Source organism: Globicephala melas, chromosome 3 (genome assembly GCF_963455315.2).
Source record: "Globicephala melas chromosome 3, mGloMel1.2, whole genome shotgun sequence".
In the NCBI taxonomy this organism is placed as follows: Eukaryota; Metazoa; Chordata; class Mammalia; order Artiodactyla; family Delphinidae; genus Globicephala; species Globicephala melas.
The window spans coordinates 151,177,635-151,197,520 of record NC_083316.1 but is presented as its reverse complement, the minus strand read 5'-3'; the positions used below and the strand labels follow the sequence as shown (position 1 = coordinate 151,197,520).

General features: G+C 51.0%; 1 protein-coding gene across 1 annotated transcript in view; it reads right to left on the bottom strand.

Annotated features, from left to right (window-relative positions):
- The window catches only part of CDHR2 (cadherin related family member 2), a 26,094-nt gene extending 6,208 nt beyond the window's left edge, over nucleotides 1–19,886 (bottom strand). The window contains exons 1-20 of the mRNA XM_030846815.2: nucleotides 19,835–19,886; nucleotides 19,487–19,558; nucleotides 15,895–16,034; nucleotides 15,746–15,783; nucleotides 13,647–13,749; nucleotides 11,713–11,802; nucleotides 10,962–11,087; nucleotides 10,739–10,885; nucleotides 10,583–10,658; nucleotides 10,368–10,483; nucleotides 10,013–10,246; nucleotides 8,924–9,079; nucleotides 8,679–8,840; nucleotides 8,331–8,392; nucleotides 7,815–8,058; nucleotides 5,188–5,427; nucleotides 3,388–3,457; nucleotides 2,651–3,256; nucleotides 1,753–1,824; nucleotides 1,296–1,345 (exon numbers count right to left, since the gene is read on the bottom strand). Coding sequence (XP_030702675.1) covers nucleotides 1,296–1,345; nucleotides 1,753–1,824; nucleotides 2,651–3,256; nucleotides 3,388–3,457; nucleotides 5,188–5,427; nucleotides 7,815–8,058; nucleotides 8,331–8,392; nucleotides 8,679–8,840; nucleotides 8,924–9,079; nucleotides 10,013–10,246; nucleotides 10,368–10,483; nucleotides 10,583–10,658; nucleotides 10,739–10,885; nucleotides 10,962–11,087; nucleotides 11,713–11,802; nucleotides 13,647–13,749; nucleotides 15,746–15,783; nucleotides 15,895–16,034; nucleotides 19,487–19,558; nucleotides 19,835–19,886 — 2,856 coding nt within the window. The remainder of the gene's footprint in view (nucleotides 1–1,295; nucleotides 1,346–1,752; nucleotides 1,825–2,650; nucleotides 3,257–3,387; nucleotides 3,458–5,187; nucleotides 5,428–7,814; nucleotides 8,059–8,330; nucleotides 8,393–8,678; nucleotides 8,841–8,923; nucleotides 9,080–10,012; nucleotides 10,247–10,367; nucleotides 10,484–10,582; nucleotides 10,659–10,738; nucleotides 10,886–10,961; nucleotides 11,088–11,712; nucleotides 11,803–13,646; nucleotides 13,750–15,745; nucleotides 15,784–15,894; nucleotides 16,035–19,486; nucleotides 19,559–19,834) is intronic.

Below are 19,886 nucleotides of genomic sequence, written 5' to 3'. Positions count from 1 at the left end.
AGGTTAGGGTGGCCTGGGAGGCTGGTCCCCATGACCTCTATCAGCCTACCCCAGGCCACTGACCAAATGCTTTAAACAAACAGTGTTTGAACAAGTCCCTGCTTCTGGCGCCCCAGCTCAACAGGTCATTGCCCAAAGTCCCCCCCGTGTGGAAATCCCACCCTGCTCTCCCCCACCCCCACCACTGCCACACACACACACAAGCTCAGGGACACTCAGATTTCCTGGGCACCTACTGTGTGCCAGTCACCTTCCCTTAGATCCCTCGTTTCAGTGCTTGCTAACATGAGTACGAATTCCCCTAGTGGACCACAAAATGATGGGGGGAAAGGGCACAAGCAATTTTATTCATTCTAGTGCCTTTTAGAGAAGAATATAACCAACACACAGAGCTGTGAGTCCACTGACGTCACTTTTCAGGATGAGGCCAAAGCTGGTGTTTATGTTTCAAAAAGGAGTCAATTTAAAGAAAATTGTTCAAAGCCGTGGCCAGACTCATGACATTAGAATGCAATTGGCTGAAGACTGGAAAACTGAATGTTTAAGCCTAGAAAGAACCTAGAGAGGGGGAATCACTATCCCCCTTTTATGGGAGAACGCTGGGGTTCTGAGAGAGACCTTGTCCTGCCCACAGGCACACACAGCTTGAAGTGGGGAGGGCCAGGCCCATCCATCTCCACACCTGTGCCCTTTCCACAGCACAGGGCGTGACGCCCACATATAACCCATCTCTTAACCCTAAGGAGTTACTGCAAAGAACTGACAGCTCCTTGTCCAGGAGGGAAAGTGAGTTCCAGAAAGGTGTGGCAGCTCCCCAGCTCAGTAAGAGGCCCAGCCAGGCCCAGGCCCCAGGGCTGTGTGGGAGGCCACACTACCCGCCCCCCCTGCATGGCATAGCTGCCACCCTCTAATAAACACATACAATGCCATAAAAATTGAAAGTATTTTTACAACTTTGCTCTGAAAATTATTTAATACGAGGAACTTGTTTAATTTACAATTACTATGGTTTCTCTGTAATACTCCAGAATTCTGGTGCAGTGAGAAAACCACTGCAAGTGATTTTTACGGTCATGAAATTTTTATGAATACTACATTTAACAGTTAATGGAGTTTAATCATATCAATTAAGCAGGTGTTCATTTCCATTCTGAGGTTTTCTTTTCATACGTCAGAGCCAATAGATTTTCTTTCTAGTGTTAAAACATTCTGGGGGCAGCTGAAGGACCTAAAGGCCTAGGCCCTGTGTCTCCTGGAGCTAATGTGAATGACAACGTTTGGAGCCAAGGACTTACCTGGACAGAAGCCACCTGCTGGTTGGGTATCACAAGTTCTGGGATGATCACTACAGGTGTGGACAGGAAGAGGTCAGTGGGGTCAGGACCAGTGCCCAATTGGCCAAGTGCCGACCGTAAGCCCAGCTCAGGGCTCACCCCACCAAACCTGCCCTTAACCTCTCTACCACCAGAGACGCCCCATTACAACTACCCCTAAGCCGTTAGTTAGCAGGTCCTCCACCTCTCATTGTGAAGATGGGGAAACTGAGGCCCAGAGAAGGAGGGCCTGGCCCAGGGTCAGATGTGAGTTGGGACAGAGCTGGGGTGAAAACTCAGGTCTCCCCTCCTGTTGAAACCCTGAGGGAGAGGCAGGGTTGGAGGCCTTCTTCCCTTTCTAAGTGCACACCTGGGAGTTGCCCAAAGGTAGTCCTGGCAGAGTACAGTGTGGGTGGGGAGGGAGGGCCTTGCTGCTTACCAAAAGTCTTATTCTCAGGCAGAAAGTAGGGTGCATTGTCATTCACATCCTCGATGGTGATGGGGAGGCTTCCTAGGGGGGAAATGTTGGCCGGCCTTGGTGTCTAAGCAAAGACCTGACCCAGAAAGTCTCATCCTCAGTCTTGCTCCTAGCAGCCTCCCTCCCATGCATCACCCATGCTCAGTCCCCTCCCCTGCTCCTGACTCAGGATGCTGACTCAGTCTCCTCTGGCCTTCGTAGGAGGGAGCACCCTCCCCAGACCTCAGAGAGGAGAAGCAACTTGTCCAAAGTCACACAGCAAGAGCAGTGGGCCAAGACTGAGCCCAACCCAGGTATGTCCCACCTGACCATAACATTATTCTGACACTTACTAGCTGTGTAATCTAGATTATTGAACTGCCTCAGTTTCCTCATCTATAAAATTGGATAGGGACCACCTACCACATGGATTGTGTGGGAATAAAATGAAGAAATGCTTGCAAGGTACCTGGCATAGCTCTTGGCTGTAGTAAGGATTCAATATACGCTAGCTGTTAATATGATTGTTATTGCTACTTGGTGTCAGAGGTGGGATCTGAGTGCACATCTGGCTCTGAAGTGTGCTCTTTCTTTTACGCTGCCTCACAACATAATAGCATTAATTAAGTGCTTACTATGTGCCAAACACTGCATGAAATGCTTTACATATATATTCTCATTTAATCTTCACAGCCAACCTACTACCCAGCTCCACTTGATAGATGGGGCTACTAAAGCTTGGGGAGGTGTCATGACTTTCCCAGTGGAACAGCTGGTAAGGGCTGGAGCCACAATTTGAACCCAGACCTTGCAGGTGCCAGTTCTTTCCCATAGCCCCTATGTTACAGCCTGCTGAGCCCTGCAGGCCAGGCTGCCTCACCATTGTCACTGTAGGCCTGGAAGCGGGGGTCCGTTGTGAGGTCATAGGCCCGCACAACCAGCGTGACCAGGTCACAGGTCTCATAGTCGATGACCTCACTCTGATGGATGAACACAGAGCCGTTGGCCAGCACAGAGAACCAGCCATGGCACAGACTGCCCACGTCGACCCTGGCCTTGGTACAGATGACGTTCACAAGCTGTACCTCCACCTGGGACATGGTGTCCCTGTCCTGAGCCACCACCTCGGCCACCATACCATGCTGCGAGCCATTCTCAGCCACACGGATGCCCCGGAGCGAGGTTGGGTCCAGGGTGGGTGACACGTCATTCACGTCCTCCACATTCACAAGGACTTTTGCTGTGGCGTCACGCCCCTGGGGGTCTGGGCTCTCAGCACTCACTGTCAGATTGAAGAAGTCCTGTGTCTCATAGTCCAGGCTCACGTCCAAGGGCAGCCAGAGGTGGCCCTCTGCCAGCCCAGACCCCAGCACCAAGCCTCGGATCAAGAAGTTGTTGGCACCACCCCCTGATAGTCTGAAGCTGATGCGGTTGTTGGCTTCTGTCTGGTCTGCATCCCAGGCCTCCACCACGCCCACCAGCACTCCTGTGAATGAGGGGCAGAGTGTGGAGGGACCCCTGACATGGTCACTGGGGGCATCCTCTGTCCTCACTCCCCTTGGGGGCTTCAGGCCTGCCCTCGAAGGGGTTGTATAGCCTGGCCGAAGGAGGACTTACCTGGGTCCCTCTCCCTCACTGAGAAGGAATAGCTGGACTGGTTGAAGATGGGAAGATTATCATTGATGTCCTGCAGACAGAGGCAGTTCTGAGCCCAGGGAACTCAGGAGACCCCAGGTTCAGCATCCCCAGAGCCAGTCTGAGAAGCCCATACTTCCCCTGGCCCGAGACCCAGACTCTCTGTCCAGGTCTCCTCAGACAGCACTGCCCGCTTCCTAGATGATGAAACAGGCTTCAAGCAGACAGAACTCGCCCAGACCCCACCCCTGGGGCTCAGAGGTCTGTGGCGGTACTCTGAAGTTTGGTGTACACTCTGTTTCCCTGTGCACCACTCAGAGCCGTCTTAGACCCTGCTCTTGGGAGGGATAGTTCTGAGTCCCCACCTGTGTCCCTGTCTGGCCCAGCTTGACTCCCCATCTCTCGGATTTATTGGGTTGGCCCCAATACCACCATGATCCCACAAAGGCCCAAGATTTCCCTGGTCCCCTCCTTTCTCCTGTCCCTCCTGCCCTCGGTCAACCCCAAGACACTCACTCTGTGCTCAGGTGGGGCTGGGCTGGGGGCACCTGCCAGGGCTTGACCTGGTTCTGTCCTGAGACGTCCGCTGTGTTCTGTTCTCGCCTTCCCTCTCCAGCCCTGGTCACCCCGCCCAGACAGAGTGCTGCCCCTGTTGTCACAGCATCAGGCCAACTCTGCCTGTGCTTCCTCCCCTGATGCTGGTACGTGCTGGGCGCCCTTGGCTTTCCCAGTCCTTCCCCAGGATGGCCCAGAGGTGTCTGCTTTTGCTTTCAGCTTTTTCTAAATAATGGTAGAGAGAACATCTTTGAAAACTGAGCCGTCTCCCCCTTAACCAGATGTAATTTGTGATGGCAATTTCCCAGAGATGGCATTACTGCCTCCATGCACATGGCCAACTGCACTCTCAAGGTCGTCCTAACTCACAGGAGAGGCTAAGAGCACAGCTCTGAGTTCAGTCCAGCTCCACCTCTTCCTCACATGTGACTTTGACCTCTCTGGGCCTCAATATCTTCATCTGCAAGGTGGAGTGGTCCTCCCTACTCACAGAGCTCATGGGTGTGAAAGGACTCTTCTCGCTCAGGAAATGCAATTTTGCTTTCTTCCTTCTCTGAGGCCTACTTCCACCCCAAGGACAGCTGGCAAGTCCTCATCCGACTTCTGTTTCTCTATTTTCCCTGAGGTCTCATTCTGATCCTTGTGGGAAAGCGGCACATCCCAACCCAGTGGGAAACAGGGCGGCTGTGTGGGGTGGTTCAGGCTGTGCACTGCACAACCCGAGGGGGCACCAACCACATTGTGGACATCATAGAGGAAGGTGCCTGTGACCCAGTGGCGGCCTTAGAACCAGACAGACTGGATTCAAAACCCCATTCTGTGACCCGAGGCAGGCTACAGAATCTCTGTGTGTCTTAGTCCCTTGATCAATAAAATGGTGCTAAACGATCCCTCCCTTGCAGGACCAGGTATACACTGAGTGTACTCTCTGGGCCGGGCATTCTTTGAAACACTTTCCATTTTTTAACTCGTTTTATATTATTTTCATCCCCATTTTACAGATGAGGAACTTGAGAACACAGGGAAGCTGAGCGATTGCCTAAGACCACACAACAAATGAGCCAGGATTCTGACCCATCAGCTGGGCTCCAGAACTCTTTTACCCACCGCACTGCAAAGGGCAGAAATGTGACTTGAGTTGGGAGGATGGGGAGCTGGCCATCTGCTCAGGAGCCCCCCAGTGCAGGGCTCATCCTGGACCCTGTCCCCGGCTGAGCCAGACCTTACCTCCACAGTGATGGTGACATTAACGTCAGTCCAGAGGGCAGGCTCGCCACAATCAGATACGCGCACGGTCAGCACGATGCGGCCCCCCAGGGTGGGGTTGATGGCCTCTCGGTCCAAGGGCCCCAGGTTTCTGAGGATCCCTTTGTCGGGGTCCACTGAGAAGTTGTGGCTGTAGGGGCTGCTCAGCAGGCTGAAGCGCAGAAGACTGTGGTTGGTGCCTGGCTGGTCATCGTCGTGAGCCTGTGCAGGTAAGCAGGGTTGGGACGTCAGCCATCAGGTGCTCCCCGGCCCCAGCCCCTGCCCTGCAATCTGGACTCTCCCTCCAGCGCTGGCCCATGAGGGCAGTGACTGGGCCTGAAGCCAGAGGGATGCTCCCCAATCTCCCAGTCTCAGTCTTACATCTGAGAGGGCCAGACCAACAGCTTTCAAGAGCTTCTGAGGCCTGAAACATTGAGGTCACTCATTCATCCCACAAATGTTTACCTACCACATGCTCAGCCCTGTTCTAGGTACTGGGAATAGAGCCACGATCAAGACAGTTCCCTTATGGAGCTGATATTCTAGTGGGGAGGGAGGAGTGGGGGCAGTATAATATAGACAGTCGAAGTTTAAAATAAACAAAAATAAGTGTATGTGTGTGGACTTCCCTGGTGGCGCAGTGGTTAAGAATCCGCCTGCCAATGTAAGGGACACGGGTACGAGCCCCGGTCCGGGAAGATCCCACGTGCCGCGGAGCAACTAAGCCCGTGCACCACAACTACTGAGCTTGTGCTCTGGAACCTGCGAGCCACACTACTGAAGCCCGCGCACCTAGAGCCTGTGCTCCTCAGCAAGAGAAGCCACTCGCTCATCGCAGCAAAGAGTAGCCCCCGCTCAACGCAATTACAGAAAAACTGCACGCAGCAGTGAAGACCCAACGCAGCCATAAATTTAATTAAAAAAAAAAAAGTGGGGGGGGGGGAATTCCCTGGTGGCCTAGTGGTTAGGATTCTGGGCTTACACTGCTGTAGCCCGGGTTCAACCCCTGGTTGGAGAACTGAAATCCCACAAGCCATGCGGCACAGCCAAATAAATAAATAAGTGTGAAGTCCAACAAGATTCTGACTTTCCCATGATGACTACTTCAGTGCTATATTTTTTAAATAGCTGAAATTCTTCATCCAATCTGTGTGTGTGTGTGTGTGTGTGTGTGTGTGTTTCTGTCCTACCAAGGTTGTGAACACATGCTTAGTGTGCTTTTGGGGTGATCCAGCATGGAGAGCACAAGATGCTCTTCCCTGCCACCAGGCCTTTGCACGTGCACATGAATGCCCTCTACACCTTGTCTGCTTGACTCCAGGTCAGACTGGTGCCTCCCCTGGTCCTCCACAACCCCTGTGCTACCTTCAGTACAGCACAAGTGACACCCTTGGATGATGGTCCGCCACCCTCCCTGAAGGCAGGAATTATGGTGGGTTCATCTCGGAGGACCCAGGGCCCAGCAAAGGGCCTGGTGCATAGTAGGTGCTCAGCAAACATAGCTTTGAATACAGAGCTAGGCTAGTCCCACTTGGATCCAATTCTTTCCCCTCCTCTCTGCCCACTGCCACCTTCAGGTTTTTGTTTCAGATCTGTTGGGATCGTGTTTATGAAATGAAAAACTCTGTCTGTTCATTCCTTGGCACTCTGAACTCAGGCCGGTTAATTCACCAAGCACTTCTCTGGCCTCACACTGGGCACCATGGTTCTGGCAGCAGATCTGAAATGCTCCTGCCCCAAAGAGCTCACAGACCAGGGTGAGGAGCACTGAGGTGCATGAAGGAAGGCCCAGGTTTCAGCACTGCCACTGACTGGCTGTATAACCACAGAAAAGTCACTTAACCTCTTTGAGCCTCAGTTTTCTCCTTCCGTGAAATGGGGAGCATTAGAGCACCTACTTCATAAGTTTGTCAAAAGATCAGAGATGGGAATGTACTCTGGAAACTACAAGCCCCAGAAAGACGGGAGGGCTCCACGGCCATGTGATTGTCATTCCGAGGACCTGGTTTCTCAATTCTCACAAGATCCCCTTACAGGTGACTCAGTGGAGAAGCTTCTGAAGGCCTCAGAATCAGAGGAGAAGCTTCTTTCCAGTGTTCCTCTGGAGCCAGTTGTGCGTTTTTATCTCACAGAGTCTGTGAACCTGACCACTGATCTCATTTCCATTTTTGCTTTGGCCATTAGGAAGCTCAGAACTGAGTATTCAGCCCGCTCTTAGCAATTGTATGGCTTCTACCTTTGTGCACTTTAAAAAAATACCATCCTTATTTTCTCTTTTTCCTTATTTCTTTTATCACACTTTTAAATCTAAGCCACCTCAAATCCTTTTTGGAATGAGGCAGGCGCCTGAATTTAAAAGAGCAATATGTTTTTGAGGGCTTGTTCTGTGCTAGGCCTTGTGCCGAGCACTTTACATCCGTTATGACCCTGGGAATAAGTACTGAGATTGTCTTCATTTTCCAAAGAAGAAACGGAGGCCCAGAGAGACTGAGTGACTTTCTCAGGACTACACAGCAGAGCCCAGATTCCAACCCAGGACCAGCAGGACTACAGAGGCAGGCCTGGTGCCGTGTGCCCCTCCCACCCATCAGCTACAGGCCGGCTCACACCTGGATGGTCACGGAGACATTGCCCTCCTCTTCCTGGACAAAGATGTTGTAGGAACCGCTGACCACGGGCTTGTTGTCATTGATGTCCAGCACAACGATCTGCAGCATGGTGGAGGACGACAGGTTCCCGCCGTCCGTGGCCAGCAGCGTGAGGTAGTACACGGCCTGCTTCTCCTGATCCAGCAGCTCACTGTTTCTCACCGTCACTGTCCCCGAGGCTGGATCCACCGCAAAGATGTCCACCCTGTGCAGGGTGGCCAGATGGAGCAAATAAAGATACAGGATGCCCACTTCAATTTGCATTTCAGATAAACAATGAAAAATATTTTAGGACGTCCCATGGAATATTTGCAACCTACTTATACTAAAAAAAAAAACCCATTCATTGTTTATCTGAAGTTGAAATGTAACTGGGTACCCTATATTTTATCTGACTCCTCTAGCCCTGCTGTGAGGCAGAGAGGTGAGCCTGGGTCCCCCTCGTCCACCTGCCCGCTGCCCACCCGGGTAACTTACCCATTCCCCGGAAGCAAGCTGTAGGTGATGCGGCCCCCCTCGCCCGTGTCTGGGTCGGAGGCCTGTGAGGCAGAGAGATAGATAATGGGACACTGAGCAGAAGCCACACCTGCTCTGTCAACCGTGCAGTTGACGAGGACAGGGCCGTCCTGCTTCCTGACCCAGAGGGAGAAGCCCCCGACTCACTCAGACTGACACATAGACATCACATACATGCGCACGCGCATACACACCTGCTGGCCCCCGCTGACATCAGATGATACAGGGACTCCAGCAGGGCCACAGCCCCAGGCCTGCCCATCTCCACATCTCTCCCAGCCCTGCCCAGCCCTGTCCCCCATCACTCACTTGGATGCTGTCGGTGACCACATAGCCGACCGCACTGTGCTCGGAGACACTGAGGTTGTACAGGTTGTGGGGGAATGTGGGCCTGTGATCATTAATGTCTCTAAGGTGGATGGTCACCAAGGCTACCGAGGAGCTTCTGCTGACCGAGTCAGTGGCCACGACCTGAGGACAGGGGAAGAGGCAGCGACATTGGGACTGGAGCACCCCATGGCCCGCTCTCCGTGGTGCCCCAGAATACCCCTCACCTGCACCAGCATCACCGTTTGTGTCTCGTAGTCCACCAGCGACGGTGCTCTCACCAGCACCTGCACATCCACTGAGCCCGCCGCCCGCTCCGGGGAGACGCTGAAGGCTTCAACATTAGGGCCCCGGAGGGATAGCAGGAAGGTGCCGTTGCTGCCCTGTAGACGTGGGCTGTATATTAGGGACCCCACTCCTGCAATGTACCCACCTGCATCTTTCTCCCAATCCCTGGCCACAGGTCCCAGGAGGATAGGCTAGTCACTAGTCCCTGTCAATGTGGGCTCATCAGAAGAAGACCTCCCCGAGGCCCCAGCCTGGGCTTCAGAGCCTGGACACACACCCCTCACTCCCTTTGAGTCTTCCGTACCAGCCACCATGCACCACCCTCCACCACCCATACCAACACCAAATATCATCAATGTCCAACATCGGTCCATTATCCACATCCCCTCTACTCCACACCCCTCTCCAGTCAAGGCCAACCACCATCTCAACACACCCACCCATCCACCACTACCCAATATCACCCTCCAGTCGACATTTTGTACCAACTCATTATCACCAAATACTACCAAACACCATCCATGGTTATTCAGCATTCAATACTACCCAAATCACCCACCACTCAGTATCAACCTCCACCTAGGAATACTGTCCAACTTGACAGCCACCCAGACCACACTGTGCTCAAAACTGCCCACATCCCCCAATACCCAGTACTATCCCAGCACCCCGCAACTTCACCATCCACACATCACTACCCCCTCTACTCAACACCGCCAAAACTTACATTCCACTCAACATTACCCAGCATCCAGGACCAACCTCCTCTCAGTGTTGCCTTTCTGTTCCCCGCCACGTAGCACCACCCTGAACACAAGACTACCAGCCAGCTCAACATCACTCAGCAGTTCCAAGTGTCACCCAACAACTCCGACCACCGCTCATGGTCAGCACCACTGTTGCCCACTGCCCACTGCCCCACCGAGCACTGTGGTGCTGCACTCTGCTGGTCACTCGCCACTTCCCTCCCCCAACGATCTCCCAACCATCACTTCCACCCATGCCGCGCATGGTCTGGGTGCCCCTGCCTTGTCTGGGTCGTAGACCACCATGGTTAGGTCATCGATGGGGATGCGGGTGGAGGCGTGCTCGTCCACGTAGCCAGTGAAGTTGACTTGAGCCTCTTGGGGGGTGAAGGTGCAGGTTGGGAGGCTGCAGTTGTAAAACTCAGGTTTGTGGTCATTGACGTCTGTCACTCTCAGCTTGACCCATATGCTCACCTTGGCCTCCTGCCCATAGACGTTGGGGTGCATCTCGGTGGCCTGAGAGCAGAGCAGAGGCCGAGAGGCAGAGATCAGAAAACCAGAATTCAGAGAGAGCTGAGATCAAAGGTCAGAGTTTAGAAAGTCAGGGTACAAAGTGGGCAGTGGCCCTCTCACTCACCATGACCTGCACCTGCACCTCCTCATCCTCCTCCAGCAGCTGCTCTCTGTCCAGGGAACCGTTGACCCTGATCACCCCGTCTGGCCCAATGTCGAACCAGCCAGGCCTTGTGGAGTCTGGGAAAAGGCAGCAGGAGCAGCTACTTCCAGTGGCTCTGACGGAGCCCCCACCCCTTCCCTTGCCTCAGCCCCAGCCTGGGGACACCCCATTCTCACTGGAGATGCTGTAGATCACAGGGTCATTGATGCCTCTGTCGCCATCCATGGCCTCCACCTTCAGCACCGAGGTTCCCTGCAAGAAGGCATGGTCAGTGGCCAGACCCTTTCCCCACCTCTTGTCTCCACCCAGACCCCTCCAGTTCCCTGGCACACCTGGGGTGCATCCTCAGGCACAGAGGCCGAGTAAAACTCCCTGACAAACTGGGGGTCCAGGTCTGGTTGATCGATTACAGAGATGGACACGAAGACAGGCGAGGAGCACTGGACGACGATGCTGTTGTTGTACTCGCCGCCCGAGTCCTGCCGGGAGATGGGTCTCCATGAAGCCGGGGCTTCGGGTCCCGATGCCCCTGACCCCGCCTGCGCCTGCACTCACACAGGCCTTCAGCTCCAGCTGATAGAAGGCACTCTTGTTGTTGTAGCTGAGGCTGCCGTTGAGGATGATGGAGCCGTTGGGCAGGATCCCAAAGAGGTACTCACTGCTGTCCGTGCTAGGGATGACCTGAGGCAGAGCACAGTCAGGCCAGGCTCCCCCGGACAGCCCTGCCCCCAGGACCTGCTCTGAGAGACCTGGGGTCGAATCCTGGCTCTGCTCTCGACCTCACCAGGTCACTTAACCTCTCTGAGCCTGGGAAATGGGCTAGATATCGCCTCAGTGGGACGAAAACAGGGTCAAGTGAGCTAAGGTAGGTTCCAGGCATGTAGTGGGCGCTCAGTGATGGGGGCCGTGGCTAGCCAATGTGTCTTCGTGAAACTGGGGTCACACCCGCCACTGTCTGTGTGACCTTGGACAAGACCCTGGACCTCTCTGAGCCTTGATTTCCTCTTCTTTGAAGCCAGGATTGCCGCAGCCACCAGGTGGTGTGACGCTAACCGCGCAAAGACACAGACAGTGCCCCAGGCGAGAGGGTGGAAAGGAGAGTCCGGTCTGCAGCAGGCACCCTCCTTAGGCGGCTGGGCCAAATGAGGTCCAGAGGGGGGCCAGAGGAAGGCGTGGGGACCAGGGCTGGGCCGTCGCAGAGCCCCTGCTCCGCAAGGTCCCTGCAGGTTGTGTGGGAGATGCTGCCCCCTGGCGGCCATGAGGAGAGGTGGCGCCCACACTCCCACGTGGACCCGCACACACTTACCTTCTCTATGGAGTACACCACGGCGCCTCCGGCCCCCGTGTCTTTGTCCTTGGCCAGCACAGAGAACACCAGGGAGCCAACCGGCAGGGTCTGTAACAAGGGTTTTGTCACCTCTGAGCTCCAACACATCTCCTCCATGCCCAAGCACATCATGCCCCCTCCTGGAGTTTCAGTGCCCCCAGCTGTACCACGGGGATAGCGATGGACCTTCCAGAACCTGAAACGCAGCATTCCACAGATGTCCCCCTTTCCTTCCCACCTGGGCTGGGCTTCTCGGGGCATCTGGATAGAGGCAGGGAGCAGAGTTCCCCCTTCTCCTCTCCCCACACAGCCTCCCTGAAACCTGAGCTGGCTTCTGATTTGCAGCGCCCCTCAGGACCACCATGAGTGACCATTCCAGAACTCAGGTTGTGCCACTCCCCTGCTTAAACAGCCCTGTGTGTTCTCTGTAGCGTCCAGCGGTAGGTTCCACACAGCACCTCGCAGAGCTGGAAGGTTCTTTTGGGAGGCTTTTCCTCTAGGACCTGTCCACACCCTCACTGTTTCTTCACGGTGGCCAGAAAGATCTTTGAAAATCCTGAACCAGGCCACATCAGTCTTGTGCTCAAAACCAACAAGTGGTTCCCGCATTCTGCCCAGAATACGGTCCAGACTGCCTCCATGGCCCTCCAGGTTCAGGCCACTGCCCACTTCTCTGACCTTACCTTCTCCTCAGCCTCCTCCCCCCACACACATGAGCTTCCTGGCTATGCCTACAGCACTCCAGGCTGATTCCCACCTCAGAGCCTTTGCAGCTGCTGTTCCCTGCCTGGAATATCCTTTTCCTGGAGCAGCCCATGCTGGCTCCTCAACATTTAGTTCTGCTCAGATGTCACCTACCCAGAGAAGATTTTCCTGACTGGCTCAACTTAAAGCAGGCCCCTCCCCAGTCATGTTTTATGCTCTTCATAGAGCTCATCACCATCTGAAATAATCCTGTTTATTTAATGTTTTGTTGATTAAATGTTTTGTTGTCTGTGCTCTTCATTACAATGTGAGCTAGCGAGGGTGGCGACCAAGTCTGTCTTCACTGGATATCCTCAGCACCAAGGACAGTGCCAGACACACAGTAGGCGCTCAATCAGAGCCTGTTGAAGGGCTGTCTGAACCTCACCAGCCTCAGGTCTGGCCTGGGGGAGGGGGACCCACACCTGTCAGGACTTTGAAGCCACGTAGTAATGAAGATTCAGGAGTGGTGTTGTGTTTGCTGCCCTGGAACCACTGGGAAACCTCCTCCCTGCCTATGCAGTTCAAGTGGGGCTGGTCCTCTTGCTAGAGGGGAAAGCACATGATGCAGACCTAGACAATTGGAGCATTCCATACTCCTCAACTGATGGGCACCTGACCCAAAATGGGCCAATGAGAGTCAGTCCTGGGGGTTTGGCTGGGACCATTGAGAAAGAGACAGTCTGTGTTGCAATTGCAAAGCCGGTGGGATGTGAGCCTGGAGCTGCTGGGAGACACTTTTATCACCATAAGGGAGAACTGCTCGCCCCACCCCAGGATGATGGCAACACGAGAAACAGAGCTTCTAGGTAGAGAGAAATCTCTTCTTGATGACATGGCTTGAGTACCTGGATCCAGCCATGCCTGAAGTCAGATATATTGTTAAATTTTTCAGAAACATGAGAAAATCAATTCCTTTCCCCCCACCACCCCTGACTATCATAACTTAAAGAATTCCAATCCAGTCTGATAGATTGCAAAATGTTGCTGTAACTATGGTATGTGGGGTTACATGCAACCCCCTGAATTTGGTTCATCAAGCTGCCCTTTCTAGGAGGTGCACTTCCCAATCTTGGATGCCCTGCTGTCTATCTCTGGTCCTTCCCACTCTGAGCAGATCTGTGGGATGTCTGCATCCTACACACACACACCGTTAAGGCAGATGTTACCTCATTGATTCTGGTGGAGTAGTCTGTGTTCTGGAAAACGGGTGCGTTGTCATTTCTGTCTTCCACGATCACCACCATTTCCTTCCGCACCTGCAAGTGAGAAAGCCCAGGTGAGCCCAGAAAACGTGGGAGCTTGAGAAAACAAATTCAGGAGTATCAGGACGGGAGTGCAAGTTGGTATAGCTTCTCAGGAGAACAATCAGGTGGTGTCTGGGGTGACTTTTTTTAATACATCTTTATTGAAGTATAATTGCTTCACAATGCTGTGTTAGTTTCTGTTGTACAACAAAGTGAATCAGTCATATGCATACATATACCCCCATATCCCCTCTCTCTTGAGCCTCCCTCCCACCCTCCCTATCCCACCCTTCTAGGTCGTCGCAACGCACCGAGCTGATCTCCCTGTGCTATGCAGCAGCTTCCCACTAGTTATCTATGTCACATTTGGTAATGTATATATGTTGATGCTACTCTCACTTTGCCCCAGCTTCCCCCTCTCCCGTCTGTGTTTATCTGATACCATTTCAAAGGCCAGAAAAGTTGCAAGTACGGTACAAAGAATTCCTGATACTCTTCATCCAGATTTACCCCTTATTTAGTTTTTCTCTCCACAGATTTACTGAACCATTTGGAGAGTATGTTGTGGAAATCATTAGGTCATTAAAAAAAAATCTAAAATGTCCTATTACAAGAATGTTCCTTTTAGCTTTGTTAGCCATAGCGTAAAGCTGTGAACACCCTAAGTGTTGAGGAGACCAGCTGAGCACCATGGAGCTTATAGTCCCCACACTGGGCTATAGACATACAGGAAACAGGAGACTCATGTGCAGACACAGAAGGGACCCCAAAGCCGATTGTTGTTTTCTGGCCGCACCCTGTGGCATGCGGAACATCCCTGACCAGGGATCGAACCCGGGCTCCCTGTAGCGGAAGCACAGAGTCTTAACCACTGGACCACCAGGGAAGTCTTCCAAAGCTGATTGTCAAGTCATCAAGGCAGTTCAAGACCATATATGCAGTAGGATCCCACTTGGATTTCAGAAAACGCACCCAAAACTACCATCTCTCTTCCGTGGATGCATATATCCATGTCAGTGTTTAGCGATGGATAGAAAAGAACACGGTGATGGCAGACACTTCAGGTGGGAGTGGGCTGGGAAGGGTTGCCCAAGGGGACTTGAGCTCTATCTGCACTTTTAAAACTGTTTACAAAGAGAAAATATTTATGAATATCCAAGTCATTAAAATGATTTTTTTAACGGATAGGGTTTGGGGAATAGGTTATAAAGACAAAACCCCCAACTTTCACAGACACAAGACACAGCTGCATAAGTGTGTTATTGAGAAACATGAACACTGAGACCAATCCATCAGCCAAAGGGGTTGAAAGTGATGACCTCAGTGGAGAGAGGGTAGGGAGGTATTTGGCACTTGTTTTTTTATTAATAAGTATATTAATACAAGTTAATAATGTAATTGGGACTTCCCTGGTGGTCCAGTGGTAAAGAATCCACCTTACAATGCAGGGGACGTGGGTTCAATCCCTGGTCAGGGAACTAAGATCCCGCATGCCATGGGGCTACTAAGCCCATGCGCCACAACTACTGAGCTCGCACCTCAACTAGAGCCCACCTGCTGCAAACTACAGCGCACATGTGCTCTGTAACCCATGCGCCACAACTAGAGAGAAGCCCACACGCCACAACGAATAGCTCGTGTGCCTCAGTGAAGATCCTGCGTGCTGCAACTAACACCCAACGCAGTCAAAAGTAAATAAAAAATAGTACATAAATCTTTTAAAAAATAATAATGTAATTAATGATATACAATAGATATACAAAATACACAAAAGATAAACCATATATTTGTATAAATTAATATAAATTATAATAAATACTAAAATCTTGGTTAATATTGTATGACGAAAAATGGAGAAGTATAATTTCAATAAAAATAAACATTCAATTCATTTTTTGTTAGCTGGGGCTCTCTCTGCTTATTTGCGGTGGGCAGTTAGCGGTGGGCCCTCAGTCCCCTGCTCTCTAATCCCTGGACCTCCCTTCCGGGCCCACTTCTGACTCACTGGATTATTGTGACCGTCGCTCACAGAGATGTCGATGGAAAACCAGTAGAGTGTCTGCAGTGGGCAGAGAGAAGGGAAACAAGGTAAGCCCTGTTCGGGTGCCCACCAGAGCCCTCCCTACCTCCCCAATCCCGCACGAGGCCTTCTCAGATTGCTTCCCTTTACCTCATAGTCCAGAAGGTTGGCCAGCTTCACTTCCCCAGTATTCGGGGTGACATTAAAGAAGTAGGCATAGGAGCCACTAATCCTATAGGTCAGAGGGTCATTTTCCTGGTCCTGAGCTATCAGCCAGAAGACCTCAGTACCTGCAGACGGGACAGGGAATGCACAGGGCCCACGGCCACCTAATTCAATGCTGGCCTGGCCAAGCTGCCCACGAGGCCCACAAGAATGTCAAACTTCTTTTAAAATTAGAAGGGTCAAGACATGGAAACAACCTAAATGTCCATCAATGGATGAATGGGTAAAGAAGATGTGGTATACATGTACAATGGAATATTTTCAGCCTTGAAAAAAGAATGAAATCTTTCCATTTGTGACAACATGGATGGACATAGAGGGAATTCTGCTAAGAGAAATAAGTCAAAGGAAAACAAATACTGTATGATCTCACTTACATGTGGGATCTAAAAACAAAAAACCAAGATCATAGATACAGAGAAGATTGGTGGTTGCCAGAGGTGGGGTGCGGAGGACTGAGAAATGGGTGAAGAGGGTCAAAAGGTACACATATCCAGTTATAAAATAAATAAGTCCTGGGGATGTAATGTACAGCATGGTGACTAGAGTTAACAATACTGTATTGGGTATTTGAAAATTAATAAGAGATGAGGTCTTAAAAGCTCTCATCCCAAGGGAAAAAAAAAACCATCTGTAACTATGTGTGGTAACATATGTTAACTAGACTTATTGTGGTGATCATTTTGAAATATATACAAATATATCATTATGTTGTACACCTGAAACTAATATAATATTGTATGTCAATTATACCTCATTTTTTCAAACGGTAAAAAAAAAATCAAAAGGAATAAATGATTATAATCTAGCCCTCAGGATATTTGTCTTTATGCCAATGCAGTATATTAAAGTATATTTTGAATGTATTTTTCTGGAGGGAGAGGCCTACAAAAACAAAAGTGCCAGAACAGTGACATGGTGGTGGGGCCCAGCACCCAGCCTGAGAGTCTCAGAGAACCAGCGTGCCCCCACCCTTGCCCACGACAGCCTTGCAGGGACAGTCTGGGCAGCACATCTGGAGTCTGCTCTTCTTTGACCAAATAGTTCTGGCTCCTCCAGAAACTCCTTAGAAAGCTTGGTCCCTTCCCACCCAGGCCCCCTCCTCCAGGAAGACCATCAGGCTAGAAAGCTGTTAGTATCTACAGTACGTTTCCTCTGTTGTGAGACACACTGTCAATTTAATGACTGCTGGGGGGGGGGAGTCACTCTGTGTTAACTGACTATCTCAAATATAAGACACATTCTGATTCAAAAATGTCAAAATGTAAACTGATATGGCCCTTATACCCATACCCATGGGAAGTGAGTGGGGATGTGTAAATCCTTCTCTGTAAACATGTGTTCATGGACACAGAAAGAAGGATCAGGGAGAAAAAGCTTTTTTAAAAGTCTGTCTGAAAAAGAATTAACTGTAACAAATAAATCAATAAGAGCTACAGAAATAAAAGACATATATTAGGTGTCTGTCTTTAAACTCAAATTTGACATATTTTAAAACGTCTGCCTGACAAAACTAAACTATTATACAGTGTGAGTGTCAAGTAAACAGGTCTTCTGCAGGAGAGAAAGGACAGGGAGTGACTAGAAGGGCAGAGAGGGGGTCGGTGTGCTTCCATGTATATATATTATACCTCAAAATAAAAGGTCTAAACAACATTTTTTAAAAACCTGACTGAAAATGCTTTCTCATCCAAAGAGAGCCACACAATTCATCTCAGAAAGGAAGAAATTGCTCTTCGGATTAAGAAAGCCCAGAGAGGGGCCCTGTGGTTATCGAAGAAAAGACTCTCATTTGGTCTGCCTGAGATCAGACTTGACATTAAAGGGTCACCCAAGAGAATGGAGATCTTGAGGACATTTGGGTTACATATGTTTGTGACATTTGTTTGAAGGTGTGTGTGTGTTTATCCACGACCAAACAGCTATGAAAATATACATAAAATATCATTAACGTGTATATACTTCTTGTCTGTTGTATTCACAGATATCAAATAGTTTGACCTCAGCCCAGTCCTCCAGGGAGGATTGTGCCAACTCAGAATGTAATGAGACTATCACCTCCCTCATCCTGGGATCTAAACCTTTATTAATATAACCCTTAGTAGATTTTGCTGTCCTGGCAACCACATGCAAATGGATGTGGCTTTCGTGGCTCTGAAGCCCATCGCCCACCCTTTCTTCGCGTACCTAGACCTGGGTTTCTGGATTCCAAGGCAGTCTTTGGATTTCACCTTTGATGCAGTCTCTTGCTTCATCTAGTAGATTTAGATATTTGGGGACCCAATTCTGACACTGCAACAAAGACTGTAAATTGTCCCCCAGTATTCACAGCCCCCTTTCTCTCAGACTAATAGAACCCCAGATTTTGAGCTGTGCACATGGCTAAATAAAATAAAGACCTCATTTCTCCAGTTCCTTTGCAGCTAGGGCATGTGGCTACGTTCTGGCTAATGAGATGTGAGCAGAAGTAACATGTGTAAAACCTGGAGCCCTGTCCCTAGGAGAAAGAAATGGGCCCTCTTGGCCCTTCCTTGCCCCCAGCTCTCACTGGAATAGGGCATGACATGAGCCATCTAGGACCATGTGGATGAGGGCCAGGCCCTAGGGGAGGCAGAACCTGGAAATGGAAGGAGGGTGCCTGATGCCAGAAGCATAGGGCACAGAACAGCCTGATGGAACAGAGCCTCTGACAGCCCTGGGCTCACTGCTCTAGATGACTATGTAAGAGAATAGGAAACTTTGACCTTGTTGACAGCTCTGTTATTTGGGGTCTGTTATGTGCAGCTGACCCTGTATCCCAATGAATACAGTCATCTATCATTTCAGCTTCTTCAACCTCCATCCTGCCTTCTGGGAATTTGGCATCCAGTCCCTGTGGCTTCATCCAAAACAATGTTTCATGAACATCATTCACTCCTGTACACTGCCAAGATCATCACCACATCCACGTCTCATTCTTTATGACCCTCCTTTTAACTGACTTACTGTTTCATGTAAATACATTTATTTTAAAAGCAAACTAGATGGCTACTGGACGTAGAAAACTCATCTCACTCGCCATAGAGGGAAGGTAACTCTACAAACGAAGACAGCAAAAGTATCAATTTCTGGTGAGATGTGTGCATGAAAGGCTCTGAGCCTAAAGCCTGCTCTCTTTCTGTCTGAAAAAAAAAATAGCAGAGGAGGAAGAGAGATGAACAAGTGAGAGAGGTAGAAGAGAAATAATGTACCAAATGGATACTTTCTCTCTTGGGAAATCAGAAAGACTGAAAGAGATGGGAAATGCGAGGAATATTCTCTTGGGGTGAGTCTTGATTATTTGGTGCTGTGTGAGGGCCCTCGACCCAAAAGCTGCAAAGGAGAAAACAAACTTCTGGAAAAAACTTCCTTCAGCCCACCTTTGCCCCATGACAAGCCGTGGAGCTGCAGGGATGGCAAGCAAGCCCACAGGGGAGCCCCTGGGGCCCTCTTGTGGGTAAGCGTTTGGTGCAGTCTGGGCACAGGGACAGTTACTCACCCACTGGTAGGTCCTCGGGCAGGGTCACTAATGACATGTTGGACAGGAATGTTGGGGCCACGTTGGCTGACACTGTAGGGACACAGAGTGTTGGAACATCTGGACACCTCCATAAAGACACCCCCATCTGCCCCTGTGGGAGCCCACACCAGTCCCACTGGCCAACTTTCAGTCCAGCTCACCGGCCCAGGACTGGATTCCTCTCCAGGCCTCCCCAGAGCAGCCAAGCCCAGGGCTGGGCCATAGGAGTTGGGTGCTTGCTGATGAAATAGCATCCCACCCTTCTGGAGGGTTCTGCTGAGGATCCCCAGGTTAGTGATGCCCTGGTGGGGGAGGGGAGGTACCCACCAGACACCATGAGTGCAGGAAGCAAGAAGCAGGACAGCCACGGCCACACCAT